Below are 27,207 nucleotides of genomic sequence, written 5' to 3'. Positions count from 1 at the left end.
AGAGGCATGAGGAGGCGGGCTGATTCCCTCTCCCTTTCCTCTTGCCGCCCTGGTTAAAAGCACCAATCAGATTTGCCGCCGGGGTTGTTGCGTCACGATCACGACGCTAGGAGGACTGGCGCGCACGCACGCCACAGAACAATTCGGGAGCACGCGCGCGCGAATTGTTTTGTGACGTGTGCAGCAGGTCCAGAGAGGGCGGGGCTCGGTCGGCATGACGTTTGTGTGAGAGCTCAGCACTGGAAAGTTGCAGCTGCCACGTCTGCGGCATTGAGTGCCGGAGGTAGGCAACACAAGAAAGGGAGAATTCTACCCCAAAGAACACTTTGGTACACGATGTTGACCAAGTGTCTGAACGTTTACCGAGCACTCATTTTCACCTTCGTGCTGGGCTACACCAGCTGTGCTCTTATACCGGAGCCTGAAGTGAAAATCGATGTGTTACAAAAGCCGTTCCTCTGTCACAGAAAGACTAACCTCGGTGACCGGCTACTGATACATTACGCTGGCTTCTTTGAGAATGGCACCATGTTTCATTCCAGGTAAGTCCGTGAGGTTCAAGACTTGCTAGATACTTCAGAGTTTTAAAATGTCAAAAATGATCCGAGATGCAATATGAGGAAAGCTGTTAATCGAATTCTAACAGCGAAGAAGTAATTTTCATTTATATTGTGCCTTTCACAATCTCAGGGCGTCTGAATCTGCAGTCAATTTGTACATAACAAACACCATAGAATGTTCATAGCAGAAGGAGGCCATTCGGCCCATCGAGTCTGCACTGGCGCCCTAGATCACCCTACCCAAGCCTACACTTCCACCCTATCCCCATAGCCCAGCAACCCACCCAACACTAAAGACAATTTTGGACACTAAGGGCAATTTAGCATAGCCAGTCTATCTAACCTGCATGTCTTTGGACTGTGGGAGGAAACCAGAGCACCCGGAGGAAACCCACGCACACACGGGGAAGATGTGCAGACTCCGCACAGACAGTGACCCAAGCCAGAATCGAACCTGGGACCCTGGAGCTGTGAAGCAGTTGTGCTAACCACAATGCTACCATGCTGCCCTTACCAGCGAAATGAATGACTAGGTGAGATGTTCTGGCAGGCTAGGACACTAGGAAAGCTCTGTTCTTGGAAAAAAATAGTGCCTCCAAGAATGTAACATTCCACCAGGATTGCACTTTGGTGGTGCCATTCACAAAGCTGTTTACACAACCATCACTTTTGACTACTGATCCAGCCATGTCCCATGCTTTGATGCAAAGAGTGCACTACTGAAGGAGTATGAATGATCTGTTGACCCTTAAAGCTACATTTACACCAAATGGAAGGAAATGACAGCAGGACTTAATTTCACTCATTCCGGTCGAAGGCTCTGGGACCTTTTTCATCATCTTGGAGCAGCCCAAGAGTCACCTGTACCAAATTGCCCACCAGTCACCCTGAACCAAGTCCCGTGAAGTGAAGGCCCCATTGGGAAAGAAAATAAAACGCCTCACCCAAAATAAACTGGGAAAACATCACTAGCAGTGCACAGAACATGGGCAGTCCTGGTCACTTCAAGATCGCATCTGGAGAAAGCATTAAGGGGCCTGAAATGTGGCAAAGCAATGGAATATGACAACATTGCACCAGAATTCCTGAAATAACTAAGGCCCCTGTGGTCACGGCTGGCTTATTCAGTTCACACAACAATCTTCAGATCAACCACACTCCTGAAAATTGTCAAATGGCAAAAATCATTGCTAGTTCAAAACCAGGAAAATATCTCTCATTGACAGCCAGTTTTCAACTGATTTGACTACTTTGTGTGCTTTAAGATCTTTGAGCATCTTATCTTGCAACGCAATCTCTGGGGTATGTCGACCAAGCTGGTTACTATAAGGGATGCATCACATATGATCAAGTACCATCTCTCACCACTTAGACTGAAGTACCATCATTCACCACCTACACCGAATATGGCTTCCTGAAGACAGCCTTGGTGTGACTGGACCTCACAGCTGCCTATGATAATGTGGAATATTGGTCTGCTCTTAAAGGTGTCCAGAGCACTTCTGACCTGGGTCAAGACAATTGTTAAAACACTCCTTCGCAACAGAGGATTGAGTCCACCTTGGGCAAGGGGAATGTGCAGGGAGCAGGCTGGCTAATGGACTACCACTGGGCTCAATGCTAGCCCTTACCCTGTTGACCATATTTACAACTGACCTGCCATATCCCACAAGTTTGTCTATGCTGATGATGTCTGTTATACCCAAGCTCCTTCTACATTCTGGACCAGACCCTCAATGAAGCTTTTACAAAGTTGTTGACTACTGCAGCATGTGGCTTCTCATATTGAATCCCCCTCAAACCAAATCCAGTGTATTGCACCTCGACAATGCCAGTGCCAAAAGAAAATCTACATGGATGGCTAGAGACTAAAGCAAGGTCCCAACCAAAATACTTGGAAATAACATTAGTTAGGAATTTGTTCTTCTGGGAACATCTGAAGAAAATGGCAGCAAAGATCAAAACCTGAAGCAATCGACTAACCAAACTTGCTGGATCCAAGAGGGACATTACTGACAACACTCTGGACCTTACCCTACCATACTTGGCAGCACAGGACTGTACACCTGTCTGACAAAGGTCATCACACACACATACCACATGTTGATGCTCAATTGAATGCAAAACTTCACATCATAACTGGAAGCCTCCACTCAACATCCCTACCAGGAAGCTTCTTCTTGCAAACGGTGGCACAGTGGTCAGCACTGCTGCCTCACAGCTCCAGGGTCCCAGGTTTAGTTCCAGCCTTGTGGTTTTTGTGGAGTTTGCACTTTCTCCAGTGTCTGCGTGGGTTTCCTCTGGGTGCTCCAGTTTTCTCCCAAAGTCCAAAGATGTGCAGGTTAGGTGGATTGGCCATGCTAAAATTGCCCCTTAGGTCGGGTTACGGGTTTAGGGTGGAAGCCTGGACTGAAGTAGGGTGCTCTTTCCAAATGCCGGTGCTGACTTGATGGGCTGAATGGCCTCCTTCTGCACTGAATTCTAACATCACTCTGCCATACATCCATTAACTGATGAATACCAACAACTGATTGAAACCATCTGCTGCCCGCTTCTATCTTGACATCCCATGTGGAGCAAGTTTCCTGAGCAAGGTCCTCCAACAGACACCCTTTGGATGAAGGAATGAAAAAAAAGGTCATCGAAAAAATCCTTGTGACAAACCACATCCATTGAACGGCAGGCTGCGAATTACCACAATAAGAATGGACAGGCCAGAGTCCCTGTGCAGCCAACCTCCACCACTGGATTCTCGGTACAAACTCCTCATTCACATGTGAAGAGACACAAGGAGTATCCCATCTACAGACTAAGTAGTGGAGGAATCACCTTAAGCTCAGCAAATGAGAAGGTTATTTCTAGGCTTTGGGGGATTTGGATTTTCTAAATAAATAAAAGTACACCAGTGAAGTGCCAACCAGTATTCAGGTGATGAACATTATTTGGGAATTAGTTTGTGCTCCCACGTAATTGGCAATAGACCTGACAAGAGGTATAAATATGAACAGACTGCAACTGGTTGTCGGGCTAGGAGGTGTATGTTTGTAATGTTTATCTCTAAACCAAAGCCTATAAAAGTGTGCAAAGATTGGTTCGTGTTCAATCCTTCACTGTCTAGTTTTCTGGAATAGAACAGGCCATTGGTAAGTAGTCACAATCCTGCATGAAAGTGTTCTTGCCCAGAGTTCTTTTGTCTATGAACTTTCGTGGAGGGCAGTCAGCAACATGATAGATGGTGCATTACCATCAACCGACGTTGTCAGGTTGGGAAATATGGTGCAATCAAAGTATATGTCCCCTCACAAAGATTTGCATATTGCATTCTTTTTAAAGCATTTATTAGGATTTGGGTGGGACATCACATGTTTTTTTTTTTTAATGGCCCTTGTCAGAGGGAGTCTAAATGTCCCTTGGCATTGGCATAGGGAGGCAAAATCGAGTAAAGTATTATTTAAGTCAAATTAAGGATGTGAAGGAGGGGTTTAAAAATATGGGCAATTAATGGCTAAACTATCATTCATTGCCCAACCCTAGATATGCAGAGAACGTTGTGCTTGGTCAGCTTTGTAAACTGCTGAAGTCAGAGTGGTGAAGGTACCAAAAGGTTTGGTTTAACTATGTGGCTTTGGGGGAAATAAGAATCAACCACATTGGGGTGTACGATGAATGTAAGAAATTGTTGTATATTGTAAATTACATTTTATTGCAATAATGTTATTAAAAACCCTGGATTCAAATTCATACAATCAATATGTGTGCTAAAGCGGTGATTAAAGACTGTAAAAGGTGAAATAATCATTCATTTGTTTACAGAGCGATGGCTAGTGGAACATGGTTTTGAATGCTGGCGGTTTCCTGGGGTGTACATACTTTGAGGGATTGTATAGTCCAATCTAAGCAGGTCATGGGAACCTTAGTGGAATACAGATGATGTAATTAATGGGAGGAGCCAGACCTGTCTGTAGTTTTTGACAGTTTGCTATAGGATTTGAGTCTGACACGACAAGGATTTTCCGATTGTACCTGAGAGGGTCTCTCTCCAAAGATCTGATGTGGAGATGCCGGCGTTGGACTGGGGTGAGCACAGTAAGAAGTCTTACAACACCAGGTTAAAGTCCAACAGGTTTGTTTCAAACACGAGCTTTCGGAGCACGGCTCCTTCTTCAGGTGAATGGAAAGGCTTGTTCCAGAAATGTTTATATAGACACAGTCAGAGATGCCCCGGAATGCGAGCACCTGCAGGCAATCAAATCATCAAATCATGCATCTTTGATGATTTGATTGCCTGCAGGTGCTCGCATTCCGGGGCATCTCTGACTGTGTCTATATAAACATTTCTGGAACAAGCCTTTCCATTCACCTGAAGAAGGAGCCGTGCTCCGAAAGCTCGTGTTTGAAACAAACCTGTTGGACTTTAACCTGGTGTTGTAAGACTTCTTACTGTGTCCAAAGATCTGCACAGAGAACAGCAAGTAACTCCGATTGCTAACTTTATTTCTGAGTGGATTTTAATAATCTTTATTAGAGTCACAAGTAGGCTTACATTAACACTGCAATGAAGTTACTGTGAAAATCCCCTAGTCACCACATTCTGACGCCTCTTATCTCTTCCCATCATAATTTAATGTTTCTGTCTGATCTCCACTCGTTCTTCTAAGTTCCAATGAGCATAGTCCCAGTCTACTCAGTCTTTCTCATAAGCCAATCCTCTCAACTCTGGAATCAACCTAGTGAATCTCCTCTGCATCCCCTCCAGTGCTAGTACATCCTTTCTCCGGTAAGGAGACCAAAACTGTACACGGTATCCCAGGTATGGCCTCACCCAGCACCCTATGCAGCTGCAATATAACCTCCCTCCTTTTAAATTCCATTCCTCTAGCAATGAAGGACAAAACTCCATTTGTCTTCTTAATCACCTGCTGCACCTGCAAACCAATTTTTTGCGATTCATGCTCAAGGACACCAAAGTCTCTCTGGACAACAGCACGCTGCAAATTTTTACCATTTAAATAATAGTCCATTTTGCTGTTATCTCATTCAATTACAAAGGAAACCGTTGGAATGCAGGGAAAAGATAGAAAAAAAAGTAGAACTGAGACTGCTTAAATTTGAATTAAAAGCAAAGAAACAAAGACTAGGAGAGAGGCAAAGGCAGAGGAAAAGGAAACCGAGTTTCCAAAAAGGAAATTGAAATGAGGAAATGGAAAGATTAGCAAGGGAAAAGGAGAGAGAGAGCATCAACGTAAAATATTAGAGGCAGAAGTTGAGCGAAATCTATGATGTGGAGATGCCGGCATTGGACTGGGGTGAGCACAGTAAGAAGTCTTACAACACCAGGTTAAAGTCCAACAGGTTTGTTTCGAATCATTAGCTTTCGGAGCACTGCTGCTTCCTCGGGTGAATGAAGAGGTGGGTTCCAGAAACAATTGCATAGACAAAGTCAAAGATGCAATATGATATTTTGAATGCGAGACTTTGCAGGTAATTAAGTCTAAGGTCCAGACAGAGCAACTGGAGAGAGGGATAATCACAGGTTAAAGAGGTGTAAATTGTCTCAATTCAGAACAGTTGGTAGGATTTTGCAAGCCCCAGGCGAGATTGGGGGCGGGGCGGAGGGGGGGGGGGGGTGAATGTAATGCAACATGTATCCAAGGTCCCGGTTAAGGCCGTACCCGTGTGCGGAACTTGGCTATATGTTTCTGTCGGCGATTCTGCGTTGTTGCGCATCCTGAAGGCCGCTTTGGAGAACACTTAACTGAAAATCAGAGGCTGAATGCCCTTGACTGCTGAAGTGGTCCCCGACTGGATGGGAACATTCCTGCCTGGTGATTGACACGCGATGTCCGTTCATCCATTGTCACAGCGTCTGCATGGTCTCGCCAATGTACCATGCTTTGGGACATCCTTTCCTGCAGCGTATGAGATAGACAACGTTGGCCGAGTCGCATGAGTGCGTACCACGTACCTGGTGGGTGGTCTTCTCTTGTGTAATGGTGGTACCCATGTTGATGATCTGGCACATATTGCAGAGATTGCCATGGCAGGGTTGTGTGGTGTCGTGGTCGCTGTTCTGAAGGCTGGGTAGTTTGCTGCAAACAATGGTTTGTTTGAAATTGTGCGCAATTGTGAAAGCTGGTGATTCGAAACAAACCTGCTGGTCTTTAACCTGGTGTTGTAAGACTTCTTACTGTGCTCAGCCCAGTCCAACGCCGGCAGCTCCACATCATGGCTACCATCAACACCGCAAACTGCCGGCTCAAAGCCCGGTGAGGATCTCCTAGAAGATCGTGCATAGAGACACTGACATTATGTTTCTACAAAGATGCAACAAAGCAGACAAGATCTCAAAAGGAATACAGATCACAAACCCACTCAAGTCGACCTACAACACAGACTACGCTGAGAGACTCTGCCGTCGCACCTCTCTCACACTCCTCAACCACCTCTCACACCAGCTCTACAGCAGACACCGCAACCTGGAAACCAAGAGAGTCCATATTCTCAACTTGCACACAGGACGCAGCAGACCAGCTGTGGAACACCGCCAAACAGATGAGACAACTATACTATGCCACCTATATGCAAACCAAGAACAAAACGCTTGAGAAACTCCGCATCACCATAGCATCAACCAAGCCTCGCCCGGTACCACAGTGGAAAACAATACAGAGAAATTGTCCTATCGTATCAGGAAATGGGACCCTGTGTGAGAACCTCTCTGGCTACATCGAGGGCATCTTGAAGCCCATCGTACAAGGAACGCCCAGCTATACGATGGACTTCTTACAGAAACTCAGCACCCAGTGGAACCAGGAACATTCCTGGTCACAATAGACGTCTCGGCACTGTACACCAGCATCCCCCATGACGACGGCATTGCTGCAACTGCCTCAGTCCTCAACACCGACAACTGCCAATCTCTAGACGCAATTCTGCAACTCATCCGCTTCATTCTGGATCACAACGTCTTCACCTTCGATAACAAGTTCTTCATCCAGACACACGGAACAGCAATGGGGACCAAATTCGCACCTCAATATGCCAACATTTTCATCCACAAGTGTGAACAAGACCTCACCGCACAGGACCTTCAACCGACTTTACACCAGATACATCAATGTCATTTTTTCTCCTTTGGACCCACGACGAAGAATCACTGAAACAACTACACGATGACATCAATAAGTTCCATCCCACCATCAGACTCACCATGGACTACACTCCAGAATCGGTTGCATTCTTAGACACTCCTCTCCATCAAGGACAGTTAGCTCAGCACTTCGCTTCACCACAAGCCCACGGATAACCTCACGATGCTCCACTTCTCCAGCTTCAACCCTAAACACATTAAAGAAGCCATCCCCTATGGACATGCCCTCCATATACACAGGATCAGCTCAGACAAGGAGGAGCGTAACAAACATCTAGAGACGCTGAAAGATGCCCACGTACGAACGGGATATGGTGCTTGACTCATTGATCGCCAGTTCCAACGCACCACAGCAAAAAACCGCACCGATCTCCTCAGAAGACAAACACGGGACACAACCAACAGAGTACCCTTTGTCATCCAGTACATGCCTGGAGCAGAGAAACTATAACATCTTCTTCATAGCCTTCAACACGTCATCGATGAAGACGAACATCTTGCCACGGTCACCCCCACACGGCCACCACTTGCCTTCAAACCATTGTTTGCAGCAAACTACCCAACCTTCAGAACAGCGATCACGATGCCACACAACCCTGCCATGGCAATCTTTGCAAGACATGCCAGATCATCGACATGGGTACCACCATTACACGTGCGAACACCACCCAGCAGGTGCGTGGTACATACTCATGCGACTCGGCCAACGTTGCCGACCTCAAACGCTGCAGGAAAGGATGTCCCGCAGCGTGGTACATTGGCGAGACCGTGCAGACGCTGTGACAACGGATGAACAGACATCGCGCGACAATCGCCAGACAGGAATGTTGTTACGGGCCAGGGTTTAGAGAACCCCAACGTGTATCATGGAGTTCACCTGACCCACAACTTTTAATAGATTGTGGTATGGGGAGCACACAGCCCACTCTACAGGTGTGGTACAGCAGAAATGGAAAAGTATTTTTTAAAGCAAAATAATGTTTATTCTATGAACTCAAGTTAACCTTTTTCAAACATACAGCGAATATCTTAGCAACCATTAATTCAAATACAACTCCCAAAGAATACAACACAAAGCAATCCTTTAAGCTTTCCTTTTAACATCCATAAGACTTAAAACATCTTTTACCAGAAGCACATCAGGTTAACGTCACTACAGTTATTAGTTTTGAATCACCAGGATCGATTTACAGTCTTTAGATTACAGAGAGAAACTCTAATACTTCTTCTGGCTGTGACTGCAGCTATCCAGCTCTGAAAACAAAACCAAAAACACACCCTGCAGCAAACAGCCTAAAACAAAAGTAAAAAGCTGACCGGCATCCCAGCTGGGGCTGGTTTAGCACAGGGCCAAATCGCTGGCTTTGAAAGCAGACCAAGGCAGGCCAGCAGCACGGTTCAATTCCCGTACCAGCCTCCACGAACAGGCGCCGGAATGTGGCGACTAGGGGCTTTTCACAGTAACTTCATTTGAAGCCTACTCGTGACAATAAGCGATTTTCTTTTCATTTCATTCATTTTCCACCCACTCTCTGCCATCACTGCAGTAATAAACACCCATTTTTTGAAGGTACACTCCCTACAGATAATTATGTACACCCATTTATAAACACTCATTTCTTAAAAGTACTCTCACATGACAATGTTCCCTTCCAGTCGGGGAACACTTCAGCAGTCAAGGGCATTCAACCTCTGATCTTATGTTCTGGCTTGAGACAATTTACACCTCCTTAACCTGTGGATTATTCCTCTCTCCAGTTGCTCCGTCTGGACTTGTAGACGTAATTACCTGCAAAGACTCGCATTCAAAGTATCGTATTGCATCTTTGACTTTGTCTAAATAAGATTTTTCTAGAACCCACCTCTTCATTCACACGAGTGAAATTTAGGCAGAGGAGTAACCCCTCCTGATCAAAAGCCAGTGTCTAAATATTCAAGCACTACTAAGGTTTGACGAGAACGATCTGGAAGCCATTTTTAAAAATTTTGTTTGAGAAAGTGGCTAAACAATTGAAATGACCAAAAACTGTGTGGGTATTGTTGGTTCAAACAAAGTTAGGTAGAGCTAGTGAAGTGTGCATCACTATCTGAGGAGGGATAATGATGAGGTGAGAAAAGCCATCTTAAGTGCATATCGATTAGTACCAGACGCCTAACTGACAGAAACTTAGAAATCTAAGGAATGAACCAGGTCAGACATGTATAAAATTTGAAAAAAATTAGACAAACTAATTTGACAGGTGGATAAGGGCATTGAAAATAGACCTAACCTATGAAGCTTTTAGGGAAACGGTTATTTCGGAGGAATACATGGCGGCATTGTAGCACAGTGGTGAGCACTGTTGCTTCACAACACCAGGGTCTCAGGTTCGATTCCCGGCTTGGGTCACTGTCTGAGCGGAGTCTGCACATTCTGTGTCTGAGTGGGATTCCTCCAGGTGCTCCAGTTTCCTCCCACAATTTTCCCACTGTGTACCCGAACAGGTGCTGGAGTGTGGTGACTAGGGGATTTTCACAGTGACTTCATTGCCGTGTTAATGTAAGCCTACTTCTGACAATAATAAATATTATTAGATTATTTTTATTTAAATATTCACTTCCTGCAATAGAGAGAACACATGTGGAAGAGCAAAGGGCTAAAACTGCCAGACTGGCAGCAGAAATGGCAGATGATTTTGAATTAAATCGTAAATCAAGGTTTGGTTTTTGATAGCAATTTAAGTCCGTGAAGGACAGAAACTGAGGAAATTAGAAATCCACAGATGGCCACGGCAAAGAAGGTGCAGTTGGAGAGATTTAAGAGACTTTGCCTCAGGGTAAAAAGAAAACTTATGATGGTGGAAGAAAAATAAGGGAACTTAATGTTTTAATTGTAATAAAATTGGACATGCAAAGTCACAGTGTTCATGGCTTAAGAAAAGTACTGGGAAGACAGAGTCTTAAAACATAATAAATCAGCGTGGATTATTTAAAAAGTGGAAAAATAAACCATGGTTGCAGCTAAAGAGGTGCAAGAGAGTGTTTAGACTGTTCACAGGTTGGTTGATAAGGAAGTGTCAGACCTTATTCAAGATTTTATTTGTGAGGGTAAGATTTACTTGTGTGTACAAGGTGAAGTAGGTAAGGAGGTTACTAAAGGGAAACCGGAACAAGTCAATCTTAAATGGTGAGAGTTGAGGAGATATGAAGTTCAGAAAGAATGTTGCCAGAAAAGGTGGTAATATGTGGGATTATTGTTGAAGTGAGTTGTATTTCATTATGTAAGGTTAGAGAATCCGGTGAAAAGTGGTGATGCGGTGGTAGAAGTAATAGAGAAATTACCTTTACAGAGGTACAGTTTATCCTGGGTAATGTTATAGCAGGATCACAAGTGAGAGTGATGCCGACTGTGGTTGAAAAGCCAGTGGAAAGTCAAACATCTAAGGTGTTGCAAGAAGTATATCCTGGGATTCCGGATTGTGTAGTAACGAGGTCTCAAAGCCACAGGTTGAGACAGGAGAATAAATCAAGGAGTGAAGATAAGTGGGCTGAGGTTCAATTATCTGAAACAATCTTTGACCAGATAGTAAATATTGAAGATTGAACAGTGATCTGATTGAAGTCTTTATAGGATCCAATAAGGTAGTTGCAGAAAAAAATATTTCCTCTGAAGGTGAGGAAGGGGTTGGGGGTCACAAACAACAGCTATATCATAAAATTAGAGCTGAGCCATTTAGGAGAAGCATTCAATGTGATTATGATAAAGATAAACAGTCCAGACTCCTCACTGGTACCCCATCCTTACTTGCAATGGATCCCATTCACCTATCACCTCTGGCTCGCTGACCTACAATGGCTCCTAGTTAAACAATACACACATGTTTTTCTTTAATTCTCATCCCGGATTTAAAATTTCTCCAGTGTCTCGCCCTTCCACTCATTCGTTAATATGCTCCAGCCCCACAGCCCTCTTGAGAGCCTTACTCATCTAATTCTGGCCTCTTGAGGATTCCTGATTTTAATTGCTCCACCATCATTGGCAAGTCCACAAGTTTGGAATTCCTTCCCTAAATCTCTAGCTCGTTTCTTCCTTTCAGGTGCTCCTTAAAACCAGCCTCATTGACTAAGATCATCCACCCTAATATAGGTTGAGCATCCCTTATTCAAAATGCTTGGGGCCAAAAGTGTTTCGGATTGCAGAGTTTTTTGAATTTTGGAATACCTGTAGAATTGTATTATGCGGTAGCTCACCCAGCTACCTCATGATCAGCAGAAGCACGATAATCACAGTCAGTAATGCACTAATGTCTGTCTCTGATGACCGCTGAAAACAAACTGATGTTTTGGCGCCAAAACAGTCCCATCTTGGGCTTGTAATCGTCTGTGGTGCATTGGGACCTGCACATTGTCTGGGAACCTTCCCAGAACCTTGTGGAGTTTTGCACTCGTGACTTCAAATCGGCGCTTGAAAGAAAAAGTGCAAGTTTCAGAGCTTTTCGAATTTCAAATAAGGGGCGCTCAACCTGTATTGCGGTACACGGATAAGTACCGTGTATCTAATTTTTCTTTAGACCATGCCTGTGAAACACTTTAAGATCTTCTATTATTGATATAAGTGTGAGATTTTATTAGATGCTGATGTTTTAAACAGTGGGCGCGAACTAACGAAAACAAAAACAGACTCCGTTCCCGCTATCTAATGGCACTCTGGGGGGCGGGATTTCGTGCCTCAGCCGGGAACGCCTTGCCAACCACCCGGGGTCTTTTGATTGCGCCACACCCCCCTTAAGTGCTGTTCTACCTGGTCCCAGTTTGTGGGGACCAGTACTAAACGGTGCCCGACTAGGGCCTCATCGGCGAAGCCAATAGATCCCGGGAGCCAGTTAGATCTGACATCGGCAGGGTTACTCTACAAGCAAGGTTCCCGCCCATTGTGGAAGGAATCCAGACTGCGAAGTCTCACAAGATCCTCTTGGATCTCGCAAGGAGTAACGACCATTGGGGAACCCGGAAGATGCCTCGCATGGGGTCTACCGGCTGTGTCCTGCCACGATTCTGGCAGGATGCGGCCAGTAAATTACGCCCAATATCTTTTAATTCATGATCAAACGGAGCAATTGAGAGGGATTCTCACCGCCTCCTAGTTCTGCCTGACAAAAATGCTCTGATTACACTTCCATGAAGTACCTTAGAATGTATTTATTTTTATGTGGACAGCAATGTGAGCTAATGTCCAAACAAACTGAGGCACAGGCCCATAAACTTCCCAGTTCTCCAGCAACGCTTTGGGGTACCCAATGATGCACATGGGAATTCTTCTCGGATGTTCCCATGCAAGGGTTTACCAGACAATTGACAAAAGCGATTTAAATCATTAACTTCAGATGGTTCTGCCAGTTTTACCCTGATAGTTGCTCTATTTGGAAGGGGAAAACAAATCGCTTCTAACTCCAGAATGCCCAATTATTCCACATCGATACAGCCCAGGGTGCACTACACTGCTCCTTTCTCACCCAGCCTAAGTGAGGAAGGTTGGATAAGACAGGGAATTTGGAATTCATGGGCTTTGGAATTTCAGCATGGGTAAGTCCGTCAAGAGTGGAATATGTGCCGAGGAAGTTATTGGCTTAATTTCCTTCTTGGTGTTTGTTCCTTCAGTATGCATGTACCATTTGTGGTGTATTCATCATTTTTTCAACAGAACTACTTGGAAGAATCTACTTAATGATACCTGTGGTCACAAATTTGGATACTGAAATCATTTATTGTATTTCAGTCGTGAGAACAATGGCGAGGCAGTTTGGTTCACACTTGGGATTAAAGAATCACTTATTGGCTGGGACAGAGGGCTACGTGATATGTGTGCAGGAGAGAAGAGGAAACTAATCATTCCCCCAGCCCTTGCATATGGGAAAGAAGGAAGAGGTATTGCATCTAGAATTAACTACACAGATGAGTTTTTGTTGATGCAAAATATAATCTATCCATTATTTCTGCTGCATAGTCTTAATATATTTTCTGTATACTTAACCATCAGCTCAATAAGTACTTTGCAAATGAAATATACTATATATTGCTATATTAGATATGCTGATTGATATTAGATTTGAGATAATTGCGCACGATGAACATTATATTACTGAAATTGTAATTTGTGGAAAACATTGCTCAGTCAAAACCTTTGCTATTAATAATCTTTCAATGTACATGACTTTTGGTGCATTGTATTTAATATATTTTAGTGAACCATCTCCTAACCAACCCAGCTGATTTTGGTTGCCATTCCATGCTCTAATAAAAGCCCAACGGTTGGGGTGGGTTCGGTAAATTGGAGTGTACAAGAAATTAAAAAGCACGGACGTTCTATAGTCCCTTGTATTATATCTAAAAAGGCAAGTAACAGTCTAGTCAGGACTCGAGGGAAGTGTTCTGCTGATAGATTTGAGAAGTATTTATTTGTTTACAGATAGCTGGCTTAATGGAATATGGTTTTGCTTTGGAGGTCCCTTGGGTGTAGATAATTTGAGAGATATTATACTTGGTCCTGGTTAAACAGATCATGGGACATCTTATGGGAGGAGACAGAAGAATAGCTTATGCTTTGGGTACAGATGATGCAATTAAGGGAAAGAGCCAGGTCTCTGTGTAGTTGCAGTTTGCTATTTTTATAGCTGACAAGAAATGTCTTTCAGTTTCCTCCTGAAAGGTTTTCTCCAAGGTCTCTGCACAGAGAAAAGCAAGTCAAATCTGATTGGCTATTGAACTATATTGGTTTGCTTAATTTGAATATTTAGTGGCAGATTTAGGAAGTAAGTTAGACTTCCTGCTTTGATTTAAGAACTGTTAACCATAAAGCTATTTCTTTTTTTAAATTATTCATTTACGGGATGTGGGCATCGCTGGTTAAGCCAGGATTTATTGCCCATCCTTAGTTACCCTTCAGAACGTGTTTGTGAGTTGCTTTCTTGAATGGCTGCAGTCCTTGGGGTGTAGGTATACCCACTCTGCTGCTAGGGAGGGAGTTCCAGAATGTTGCCCCAGCGACAGTGAAAGAATGGCAATATATTTCCAAGTCGGGGTAGTGAGTGACTTGGAGGGGAACCTCCAGGTGGTGGGGTTCCCAGGAACCTGCTGCTCTTGTCCTTCTAGATGGTAGTGGTCGTGGGTTTGGAAGGTACTGTCTAAGGAACCTTGGTGAGTTACTGCAGTTCATCTTGTAGATGATACATATGGCTGTCACTGTTCGTCGGTGGTGGAGCGTTTGAATATTTGTGGAAGGGAAAGCAATCAAGTGGGCTGCTTTGTCCTGGATGGTGTCGAGCTTTTATGGAGTGTTGTTGGAGCTGCACTCATCCAGGCAAGTGGAAAGTATTCAATTACACTTCTGACTTGTGCATTGTAGATGATGGTCAGGCTTTGGGGGGGTCAGGAGGTGAGTTACTTGGTGTAGGATTCCTAGTCTTTGACCTGCCCTAGTAGCCACAGTATTGATACAGATAATCCTGTTCAGTTTCATTTCAGTGGTAACCTCCATTGATGTGTTAATTCACTGTTTAAATTTAAGTTTGTTTTAATATAAAACAATACCTAGTGGTCAGTGATCTCACTCCTGTGGTGCAGTCAACATTCCTGAAAGTTTTACAGATTGCAAATAGTTGGGTTCTCATCCGGGATCCTAATATATGTGCTGTGGTCTCCATAGGAACTGTTAACTTTAAAAAATATATATGACTTTCCAGTGACCAATGCAAAGGATTGCACAGCATGATTTCAATTTTAAGACTTTTACTGCAACAAATAAACTAAAATTTACATTGACAAAACATTTACTTGGTCAGCAACTAATATAGTTAACAAAAGAAAAGATAGTCCCATTAACTTTTTAACACAATTAAAAGCTCCACGCCACTTTTTAAAGAATGTATTTTATTCCAAACATGCCTAAAAAAAATCAACAAACTAATTCCACAAACTCAGTCCACAGTAGTACAATTTTTCCACTTCCTCCGCCTCCCTCGAGAAACAGTTCCTCAACAGCGTCATGAACAGCCCCCATCTGTCTCGAAGCCCTCCGCTGACCCCCTCAACTCAAATTTAATCTTTTCAAATCGGAGAAAATTATACAAGTCTCCCAGCCAGGCTGCCACCCCCGCTGGCGTATCTGACCTCCAATTTAGCAAGATCCTTCGCCGGGCAATTGGGTGAAGATCACAACATCAGTCCCCTTCCCCTCCAGCAGCTCTGGCACTTCTGATATCCCAAACATTGCCACCATTGGGTCCGGCCTCCACCCCCACAATTTTAGATAATGCCCCAAACACCATTTCCTAGTATCTCTCCAACTTCACGCAATCCCAAAACATGTGCGCATGCTTCGCCACCGCCCCCCCCCCCCCACCACCCACATCTCACACTCGTCTGCCTCCCCTTGGAAGAACCCACTCATCGACGTTTGGGTCATAGGTACCCTGTGCACCACCTTTAACTGAATCAAGCTCATTCTTGCACAGGAGGAGGTTGAATTCGCCCTACGCATCACCTCACACAGTCCCCAGCCTATTTCCCCCCCCCCCCCCACCTTCCCAGCTCCTCCTCCCGTATGTTCTTGATCCTCACCACTTGCAGCCCAATCACATGCCACCCCCCCCCCCCTCAAAAACGCTCCCCAACCACCCCTATATATCTGCAATCCTACTCTCTCCCAACTCATCCGGGAGCAGCTATTGCTCCAATAAGGTGTACTGCGGCAATGTGGAAAACGTCCTCCACTCCTTCCACACATAGTCCCTCATCTGCATATGTCTAAATTCACTCCCCTTGGCAACTTGAACCTCTCCCGCAACTCCTCCTGACCTGCAAACTGCCTTTCCAAGTACAGGTCCCTCTCCCTCATCAGCCCCACCTCCCTCCACTTCCTATACATCTTATCCATCTCCCCTGGCTTAAATCTGTGGTTCCCCCATAGTGGTGTCGACACTGACATCCCCTCCAGCTTAAAGTATCTCCTCAGCTGACTCCACACCCTGACTGTTGACTGTACCACCGGGCTCCCTTTATACTTCCCCAGGGCTCGTGGCAGCAGGGCAGTCACCATAGCCCTCAGACTGGATCCCGTACATGACCACTCTTCCACCCTGGCCCTCTACCCACCCCACCATCACCTCACCCTCTCCACATTCACCACCCAATAGTAGTGCAGCAGGTTCGGAATCGGCAACCCCCCTTTCTGCCTCTGCAGCAGGGCTGTCTTTTCCCTCGGCACCTTCCCAGCCAATATAAACTCCAAAATCACTGTCTCCAGCTTCCGGAAGAAGGCCAAATGGAGAGAAATCGGGAGGGTCTGGAAAACAAACAATGAAAAATGAAAATCGCTTCATTGTCACGAGTAGGCTTCAATGAAGTTACTGTGAAAAGCCCCTAGTCGCCACATGCCGGCGCCTGTCCGGGGAGGCTGGTACGGGAACCTTGGCAGCACATTCATCTTTACCACCTGCACCCTCCCTGCCAAAATCAGGTGTAATGTACTCCAGCTCTTAAAATCCTCCCTAATCTCCTCCACATGTTGTCAAATTCCACCTGCGCATCGTAGCCCATTCCCTCATCACTTGAATTCCCAAATACCTGAACCTTTCTCTAGCCACCTTGAATGGCAAAACCCCCAATTTGGCCCCCCACCCCGCAGAAACATCTCACTCTTCCCAATATTTAACTTGTACCCAAAAAAAAGCCCTAATCCTCCAATATTCCCATGATCCGACCCATACTCTCCTAGGTCTGACTCAAACAACAAGTCGGCTGTGTACATTGACACCCGAATCTCCCTGCTCCCCCTCCCAATCACCTGCCACTCCACCGACCCCCTAAGAGCCATCGCCAAGAGCTCAATTGCCAGCGCAAACAACAGCGGCAACAGTGAACACTCCTGCCCCGTCCCTGTGCAGTCCAAAACTCTGTAAACTCATCTCATTTGTATGTACACATGCCACCGGGGCTACGCACAACAAATGCACACACGTCATAAATTCGGACCAAACCCAAACCTACACAGGATGTCAAATAAATACCTCCACTCCACACCATCAAAAGCTTTAGCTGCTGTCAATCATCTCCCTCAGCCCCAGCAGCTCCTCCAACTGCTCCCTCCTCCAACCCATCTTAAAACCGTCCCATATCCCCTTCCGTTCCGCCCGGTTTGGCCCTGTATTGCTTCTCATAATACCACCTGAACACCTCCATTTATCCTCCCCAGCTATGAAACTACCTCCCCTTCTCTGTTTGCACCCTTAGAATTTCCCTGGATGCAGCCGCCTCCGCAGCAAGTGGGCCAGAATACGGCTCGCCGCCTTTCCATATTCATATTGCACCCCTCATATCCTCTGAAACTGCCCCACTTCCTTTCCTATCGTCAACCTATTGAACTGCCCCTGTAACCTCTTCATCTCCACCAACAATTCTTTAGTGGGAGTCCCTGAGTATCTCCTGTCCACCTCAACTATCTCGTCCAGAAACCACCCATGATCCTCGTCCTATTCTTGGACACCTTGAACACGATAATCTTCCATCTGACAATGCCTCCCAGAATGTGGCTGCCAACACCTGCCCATTCTGTTTCAGCTCCACATAATTCCCAATCGTCAACCTCACCTTCTCACAAAATCCCTTGTATGCTAAAAAACCCAAATCCAGTCTCCATCCCGGCCCCTGCACTTGCCCCAAGCTAAGCTTCACCTCCAGCCAATGCCAAAGATTCCTGCATACTTCACTCCCACCATCCACATTAGCACCGCCCGACCCACCACAAAGAAATAAATTCTACAATACCCCTTATATACATGTGAGAAGAAGGAAGACACCCCCCTGGGGTTCTTAAACCTACACGGATCAAGCATTCCCATGCATTCCATAACCCTCCTAATTCCTTTGAAATCTTCAATCTTCCCAATTGGGGCTCTACCTGCGGTTCCATCGCATAATTAAAATCTCCACCCATATCAACCAGTGTGTATCCAAGTCTGGGATCATTCATAGGAAACCCTTCATAAACCACACATCATCCCAATTTGGTGCATATACATTGACTAGCAACAGTGGTGCCCCCTCCCACAAATCCCGTCCTTTTGTTCAAAAAAATGCCCCCCCCCCCCCCCTCCCCCCCTCCGTGACTTCGAGTCAAACCCCGAGTGAAATACTTGTCCCACCCATCCGTTCCTCAACCTAACCTGATCCTTCACCCGGAGGTGCGTCTCCTGTAAAAAGATCACCTCCGCCTGCAAACTCCTCAGGTGTGCAAACATCTGAGATCTCTTAATCGGCCCGCTTAACCCACAAATGTTCTACATTACAATTCTTACCGGAGGCTTACACCTCCACTCCCCTCTACTGTCCGCTGTCATCCCCCTCTGGCTCCACTTCCTCTAATGCTACCCTAAACTGGGCCCATCTAAGATAGTCCGCCTCTCCACCCAAGACCACCCTCAGTCTCCAACTCTGCCACGTTGCGATCCCGTCTCCCCCCTTCCTCTCTCTCTTGCCACTCCCCACCCCCAGCCACGTCTCACTGTCTCCTCCTCCACCTCACCTCCGTTCACCAGCATTACATGCCAACATGGCAGCTCCCGGCCGAAGGCCCCCCTACACACCCCTCGCCCAACCAGTCCCTCCTTAGCCTGAGCAAACGCCGTCCTACCCGCCTGAATGCCCCTCCTCCGAAAACCCCACCCAACGTGCCCCATACACGCCCCTTATAAAGAATAAACACGCAAAATCTCCCCTCCTGAAGGAAAGACACCACAAAAATATGGGGAGGGGGTAATTACCCCCTTACAAACTTCTAACTCTACCAAAGAAAAAAAAACGCCCTCTAGAAACACACAATAGCCGTAACATCCAACCTTTGCAGATATAGCTCCTCCATCTCACATCAACTCTCAGTTCTCCCCAGTTTATGGTCTCTTATAAAGTCTTTGGCCTTTTCTGGCATTAACGCTCCAGGCCTTCAAATGTGACCCACAGTTTCTCCGGGTACAACACCCCAAACCGACAACACCGCCTTGGCCCTGTCGAATGCAGCATGCCTCTTCACCAGCTCCACACCAGTGTCCTAGTGTATTTGGACATGATTCCCCTCCCATTCACAGTCCCGCTTCTCCCTGGTCCACCTTCGCATCTTCTCCTTCTCCATGAACTTGTGCAACCGCACAATCACCACCCACATGGCTCCCCTACACTCGACTTCTGCGTTTGGAGATCTGTGGGCCCTGCCCACCTCTGGGGCCTTTGACAGCACTCTCTCCTCCACCAACCCGGCCAGCATCCTCAACCCATGTTTTGTGGCGCTCGTTCCCTCCACACTCTCTGGCAGATCCACAATTCACAGGTTCTGCCGCCTTGAGCTGTTCTCCTGCTCCTCGACCTTCACTCTCAGTGACTTCCATAGGTCCCCCAGGATCCCCACCTCCACCTCCAGGGCACATCCGATTGCTCTGGTCGGGCACCGCCTTCTCCACCTCACACATCGTTGCACCTCGTGCTTCAAGGCACCTCTCCACACAGTCCATCAATCCTCACAGAGGTGCTGCTACTCCCTCAATGGCCTTCAACCAGTTGCCATGCATCTCCTTCCTTTGGCAAAATTCTTCCTTGATGAAAGCTATCAACTGCTCCATCTGGGCCATTCCCACTAACAATGACCCTTCAGCCTCTGCCATTTTCACAGTTGTTGCTGTGCCACAGATCACCTCCAATTCCTTATCCAGGTCTTTAACTGTTTTTTGCGGGGTCTGGTAACCAGTAGACATGCCAATCTTGGGGAGATCCTCTCCCTCTGCACCACTTTCCTGCCGGAGCTACCCCACTAACGGATATAAAGTGCCCTAACCAATACCTTTGAGCCGAAGCTGCCCTGTGTGCGACCACTCATTACATCGATGCCAACTGAAGTCCTCCGTGCCACTTTTTGTAGTAGGCAACTAATAAACACACTCCCAGCAGAGATAAAGTCCTAAGCTCCTGCTGACTGCAACAGGATCCATTCTCCCTTCCCAATCAAAATGAACCTTCTAGTGTCCTTTTTAAAATAGTACCTTCACTCAACCTCCTGAGCATAATCAAATAGACTGCAGTAGTAAGGCATCCTCTTTGCCTCTTCATCCTCGCAGAACTCTACCTGGTGGTTAATTCTTGGTAGCTCGTCTGTTTCCCTACCAGCACCTATTTTTAGCCTTCTTCCCCAAATCTGTCTGACTGACCGACAGTGTCTATGAGCAGCAAGACTAGCTGTCACCTCCTCTTGTGATGAGGTGTTAAAACACGGATCTTACTTTTCAATATGCTTTGACTTGGGCCTCCGTTCCCATGACAACCAGGTCACTTTGTCTCTGGTAGAATTTTGTCGGCAGTCACAGTTCTCATTGCACCGTAGCACAGTGGTTAGCACTGTTGCTTCACAGAGGCTTGGGCCCGGGTTCAATTCCCGGCTTCGATCGTTGTCTGTTCGGAGTCTGCACATTCTCCCTGTGTCTGTGTGGGCTTCCTCCGGGTTCTCTGGTTGCCTCCCACAAGTGTTTGTTAGGTGAATTGGACATTCTGAATTCTCCCTCATTGTACCCGACCAGGCGCCGTAGTGTGGTGACTGGGAGATTTTCACAGTAACTTTTATTAGTGACACTAATAAAGATATTATTATTATCCAGGACATGCTGCCTCACTTTAAATTAAAAGAGCTTGAAACATAGCCATCTTGTAAGGTCACACATTTGTAACATTTGACATAACAGATACGCTACGTGCTTCAGGAAAGTCATTTTGCAGTTTTGAGTTCTCATTGCTGTTCATGTGGATATTGTATATAAGGAGCAAACCTAGATGTGTTTGTATAGGTTTTTAATATTACAACCAAAATATCCTGCATGTACCTTTTTCATCTTTTTCAACTCATGTACTGAACAATTGCTAATATGAACAGCGTTAATGTTTTTACTATTCAATTACTAACCATTCCATGCTCTTTGTTTGGTTAACAGCTAACACAGTTGTGCATATTCAATGCATGTCCTTGAATTGAATTCTCCGTTACCCAGTGACATTTGCATGCTGATTTTGGCTGTTGCCAGTTTTACTCTCTGGTAAGGTTGGCTGCGAGTGAGTGAAAGGGAATAATTCCACCCGTTCATAATAATGCATAATGATTGTATATCACAAGGTAGTCAATCTGGCAAAATCTGAATCTGTCCGATAGTTTGTATGTGATGATGGTACTGCTCTGTGATGGTGGTAGTACTTTGGAATTTCAGTCTCATTGAAACTCCTGTTACCTCTTAACCTTCAATGCTGAGACACACAACCTCTAGATGCCAGTGTACGTTAAGAATATGAAGGACTGTTAAGACAAGATAAACAATGAATATCAAAAACACGAAGCTTCACTGCAAACCTTCCGGAGTTCTTGAACCGTACCGATTCTCATTGGCAAGATTCACAATTGAAAAATAGCCGCTGGAAAGTGGTACTCCCAGGGCCCAGGAAGGAGTCAATAGCCTCAAAAATTTTAATCATTGTGACATCCTGCCCCTGTATTCCCATGTCACAAGTGAACATCCTGGGAACTCCCAATTCAGTGGAGTCTGCAAAATGCGGCAGAGGTTGACTTCCGCAGTAATATTAACGTGTCTCCCCGGCCCAAAGTTTAGATCCAGCATATAAACTTTTTTCATTAAATGAGTTTGACCAATTTTAATCCTGTTACCAATGAACACTATAAAACCTCCCCCAATTCAGCAATAAATTGACCATCTCACCAATAGCAGCTGGTGAGCCAAATGGAAAAATGACACAGGGGGTGCACTCGTGCTATTGGAGCAGAGTGGAGGACACTGTACTCCATATCTAGACATGCGGTGTCTCTTGGGCGTGCTTGGTACTGACTCTGGGTGCCCAAAACCTGAAGTGTTCCATTTCTCACAAAATTCCCGAAAGTAAGTAAATAGCATTAACAATTTAATTGTGTATAGTGTAAGGTTGACATCAAAATGTATCCCTACGTTTTAGCTTGATTCTAAGTATATCTTGATGTTTATGTGACTCACATGACGAGTGACTACCTCTAATTAGCTGGGCTTTATTTAGCAGAAATGGTGAGATGGAAGTGATAGTTTTTCAAAGAATTCCAGTAAAATCATAACAGTATGTAATTTTGAATGCAAGTATTACATTTCTCAACTAAAATAAATATATATTGCAGGAAAAATTCCACCTGAAAGCACTTTGACATTTGAAATTGAACTGTTTGAGATCAAACATGGACCACGATCTCATGACTCATTCCAGGAGATGGACCTCGATGATGACTGGAAATTGTCCAGACAGGAAGTAAGACTATTTTTTAAATTTATAGATAAAAATGCTCTACTCTCCAGATTAAAATCAAGGCCAAGAATTTAAAACCAAGAAAGATCAATTATAATCTTAAATTCACTATAAAATCATGTTTGGAAAGCAAAAACGGAAGTGGGAAAGAAAGATCAAGAAAGGTACTTAAAATATTTTTTAAAGTCCAGGGGGCGAAAGAGGCTGATGTTTTGGCCTTTGCCTCCCTAGTGCCTCCCTAGTAGCCCGGAGACAGATCTTATTGGCATTGAGGGACTCTGAACCCCCAAAATGGGGGGGTATGGGTCAGATACATGGCCGGGTTTCTCAGGCTCGAGAAGATCAAGTTCGTCCTGAGGGGATCGATTTTGATGGCAGCCATTTATCAACTTCATTGGGGAAAATTAAACCGTCAGCAGTGGGGGAGGGTGGGTGTAAAAGGAAAGAGGGAGGCATGGGGGATTGGATGAGTTGGGAAATAGTTAGTAGGAAAGGGGGATTGGAGAATTGTGTGTGTAAGCTATGTTGGCTGGGTTTGGTTTTGGTTGGGTGGTGTTATTTACTTTGTTGTTTTTCCTCTTGAAAATTGATAACATTATATATGCCTAAATAAAATATTTTTTTTAAAATATTTTTTAAAAATATATACAATTTTTAATTAAAATTGCAACAAAAATTAAATTTTGCAGGAGTATCATCCTAGATTTTTTAAATTAAATTTAATACCATAGAAGTTGTTTGGTAGAATTAAGACTCCTCACACAACAAAAAAATAAAAAAATGAAATAAATTATTTGTGAATGCACCAGCCTTCGCAGGTTCATGCGTTTCATGTGTTTCAGTGTCAAATGTTTCAATGAGGTACAGTTGTAGCAAAACGTGTGGAGAACCAGGAAATTCAGACAACAACTTCCTAATTTCTGCCTTTAACTGTGCATGTGCAGCAGCCAGACATTTTTGTCCTATTTACTCCAAAGTAATGGTGAATACTCGTTCTCTCACTGTTTTCTCCTGTCACAAAATCCAGGTTAGTAGGTTCTTTGTCAATCTCTTTTCATAACTGGTGCTCAGCCTTTCAAATCTCTTTTGTTTCCACCTCTGTATTTTTGTTCAGTTTGACTTTATTTTCTATTATGACTTCAGCTCTGTCATACTCCTTGTTTATAAGTTTAATTTTAATTTCTGTACTCACTGAAGGAACTGCTTTTCCTCCATTTCAATTTCTTCTTTGAGAGAATATATCTCCATCTGTCCCCTGACTGTTTTGTGCTTCGGCATTTTCCATTGTATCTGTACTAACTTAATCTGCTACGGTTTTTCATTCCAGTTTATGTGGACTAATTCCCTTTTTTAATTGAAAGTGGTTTATCAAAGTACTTTGGAATCTGTCCTTCAGTTTTTTTTATCTTGAACCTAATAATATTGTGGTCACTGTTTGCTTGATGCTTCCCTGCTCTTGCATTAACTTCTTGTCTAATTTCATTCTCAGAACTAGGCCCATTGCATGCTTGTTGGATTCAAAACATATTGTTCATGCAGCAATTTAACTGTAAATGGGCAATATTTAATACTGGTGGACATATTCTGACAATTTTTAACTAACTGTCCTCTTTCCTCTAATTATATTGTTGATTATTCAGATGAGTATAAAATACCTTCAAAGTTTTCCATAATAAAGAACTAGAGAATATCAGCCTGAATTTTTAAGGTGAGGAGGGCTCAGCCTCCGCTATCTGTGGAGTCGACGGGCAACACATCCCGGACAAGTCCATCAATCCTGATGCCATAATATGCTCAAATGAGTGTTGATAAGGCAGGACTTCCACCATTGCAGGGGCAAGCCCCGCCTTTGAGAACTGCCAGCCAATCTGATTGGCCAGAAGCTCTCCAGGGCCACCAGGCACAGCACTGCAGTGGCCAGAAGAGGCACTGCAGGAAGCTGCCCAGGAATAAGTTCTGGTACCTGGCGGAGAGGTAATTGGCAGGGGTCCCAGGGTGGGAAAGGTGGAGAATACCTGGGAGGGTCATGATATAGGGTGATCGGAGTCTCGGGCATAGCTGGGGGGGGTGGCAGCTAAGCAGAGGTTGGTTGGTCTGGAGGTCACCGAGCCTTAAGTGGGGGATGCCACTAGTCAGAAGGAGCCTTCTAATGGACAAACCCTTCACCCCCACTGCCTGCAATAGTACACTTTTTTGTTGTTTTGAAATGGCCACTTAAGGGCCTCCACCAGGCACATCAGGATCACCATGCACACACACATATTTACCCAACCAGAATATTTTAAAAATAACTTGATTAATATTGCCCAATAGGGAAGATCTTGCAATAAGTAAAGCGTGTGAATGTGGATGCTTAATATTTTGTACTTTATATACCCATTTAAATATATATATTTCAAATTTTAATTCCATTTCCATTTTCCAGGTATTGCAATTTTTTAAGCTATAAACCATGAACACTTTATGTATGCCTTTAAATGTTTGGTTTTTTCTTAATTAATCCTGGTCTATCGTTGCAAATTAGGTGAAAGAGTATCTCCGCAGAGAATTCGACAAATATGGAGTTGCACAAAATGACACCCAACAGGAATCGATGGTTAATGACATCTTTTCAAATGAAGATGAAAACGAAGATGGATATATTTCTGCCAGGGAATTTACATATAAACACGATGAGCTGTAAATTAATTAATGGCTCTGTTCACTACCAGCACATAAGGACTTCTGCATTTGTGATTCAAAGGTTATTTCTAAAAAGGAAAAAAATAATAATCACTCCATTGCAAAGTAAGCCTGATATGAAGTCCCTTTTCAAAAGTTTTTAAAATCAAACCTGACATTATAAAAAGTGATTGGAGAAATTGTTCATTGGACATTTACCTCACATTTTGAACGTTTTACCGTAGACATTCACTCAATAAGTGTGCGCATTCCTGTGGACATAAACATCAATCATAATTGTGTGACAGTCATTGAGAGAAGGGACTATGGAATCACAAGCCCACTACTGATTGTTCATGTTAATTTTGAAAACGGGCACTGTGTGCTTTTCAATTGTGCATTGCTGAAGTCTAATTTTATGCATACAGCTGTGTGTTTATGGAATAGAAAAGACTTGGGTAACAAAATGTTAATCCAATCCGTGCTTTAACAGTGAGCTGCACAGGCCATTTAATTTTTTGTGATTGGAATTTTTTCACATTAAAGTACTGCAAGAGTATATTTAAATATGTTCAACAAGAGCTTTTTTACAGTAGAAAATATCTAAAACGTTTCCCACTTGTGATTTTACCTCATCCCCACCCTGCCACGAGTACAAAATTCGGTTAGATTTAGTTGGAGTAACCTTTTGTCTTTCTGTCTTATGAATGTAATTTAATACACTTCCATGTATTAAATCTTGCCAAGATAATTCATTACAGATGGGGAAGATAATTTGGTGAACTTAATTCATCCACTCAGGGAGATCCTCTAGTCCACCAAATGTCACACGCAACTTTTTTCTCAGACCCTTGATTGCTTAATGCAAAGGATTTCTAGAAAAACAGTCCTAAATTTATCTTTTATTTATTTGAATACATGTCCCATTGTCCTGCTCTTTCAACTTAAAATAATACCTATTTTAATCTTATTTTATTTTTATACTTTTAGGATTACCTCTTAGACGTCCCCTTTCCGGGCTGCAAATTTTAGTCATTCCTATTAATTCAGACCTTTTGCACTACTCTTGGACCCTTTCCCCACACCGCCTCCAGCACATGGATGTCTCACATGTCTCAGCAACTTGATTTGTATACAGTGCTTAAAAGTGTGGTCTGAATAGAGTACTGCACAGCTTGGACATATTTTTCTGACTAATATTGTCTGTATCGATCAATGTTCAATTGGTTTTGTTGATTTATGCTCTGCATTGGTTGGATCGGTTGTATTGGTTGAATCGGCTACATGTCAAATCTATAAACTTCATCTTACCTATTTTAAAACATTCACAGATTACTTAAGCCACCTACTTTTACCTTTCCTACATCAAGCAAGGTTTGCTACTGCTGTGAAAACCAAAATAGATTTGGTAAGCACTTTGTATGAAATTGTACCTACAGACATTTTAAACTGTCATTTTGAGAAAACAATTAATAGCTCATAGATGTGACAATT

At 44.2% G+C, this 27,207-nt stretch overlaps 1 protein-coding gene across 4 annotated transcripts; it reads left to right on the top strand.

Moving 5' to 3' along the window:
• The first annotated feature begins 194 nt into the window (after positions 1-194).
• Positions 195-26,280, top strand: fkbp14 (FKBP prolyl isomerase 14). Of its 4 annotated transcripts, none has more exons than XR_005460675.1 (5): positions 195-542; positions 13,466-13,614; positions 22,928-23,055; positions 23,862-24,079; positions 25,577-26,280. XR_005460675.1 is itself a non-coding variant. In XM_038797291.1 (5 exons), exons 1-4 carry the CDS (start codon positions 337-339, stop codon positions 24,030-24,032), a joined length of 519 nt encoding a protein of 172 aa, XP_038653219.1. In that variant the 5' UTR covers positions 196-336; the 3' UTR covers positions 24,033-24,079; positions 25,577-26,280. The 4 variants fall into 4 exon arrangements, 2 of the variants coding, with proteins under 2 accessions (XP_038653219.1, XP_038653218.1); XR_005460676.1 differs by having other exon boundaries at positions 196-542; positions 23,895-24,079; XM_038797291.1 differs by having other exon boundaries at positions 196-542; positions 23,997-24,079.
• The last annotated feature ends 927 nt before the right edge of the window (positions 26,281-27,207 follow it).

The sequence above is a fragment of the Scyliorhinus canicula genome, chromosome 5 (genome assembly GCF_902713615.1).
Source record: "Scyliorhinus canicula chromosome 5, sScyCan1.1, whole genome shotgun sequence".
NCBI lineage: Eukaryota > Metazoa > Chordata > Chondrichthyes > Carcharhiniformes > Scyliorhinidae > Scyliorhinus > Scyliorhinus canicula.
Note: the sequence above shows the minus strand (reverse complement) of the source record. Positions and strands in the feature narration are given on the sequence as shown.

What these genes read in the sequence shown, in the direction of transcription:
- fkbp14 (XM_038797290.1), top strand. Translation starts at nt 337, where the DNA reads ATGTTGACCAAGTGTCTGAACGTTTACCGAGCACTCATTTTCACCTTC. An exon ending in ATATGGGAAAGAAGGAAGAG is followed by an intron (nt 13,615 to 22,927) that starts GTATTGCATCTA and finishes TATATATTGCAG; the next exon opens with GAAAAATTCCACCTGAAAGC. An exon ending in GGAAATTGTCCAGACAGGAA is followed by an intron (nt 23,056 to 25,576) that starts GTAAGACTATTT and finishes GTTGCAAATTAG; the next exon opens with GTGAAAGAGTATCTCCGCAG.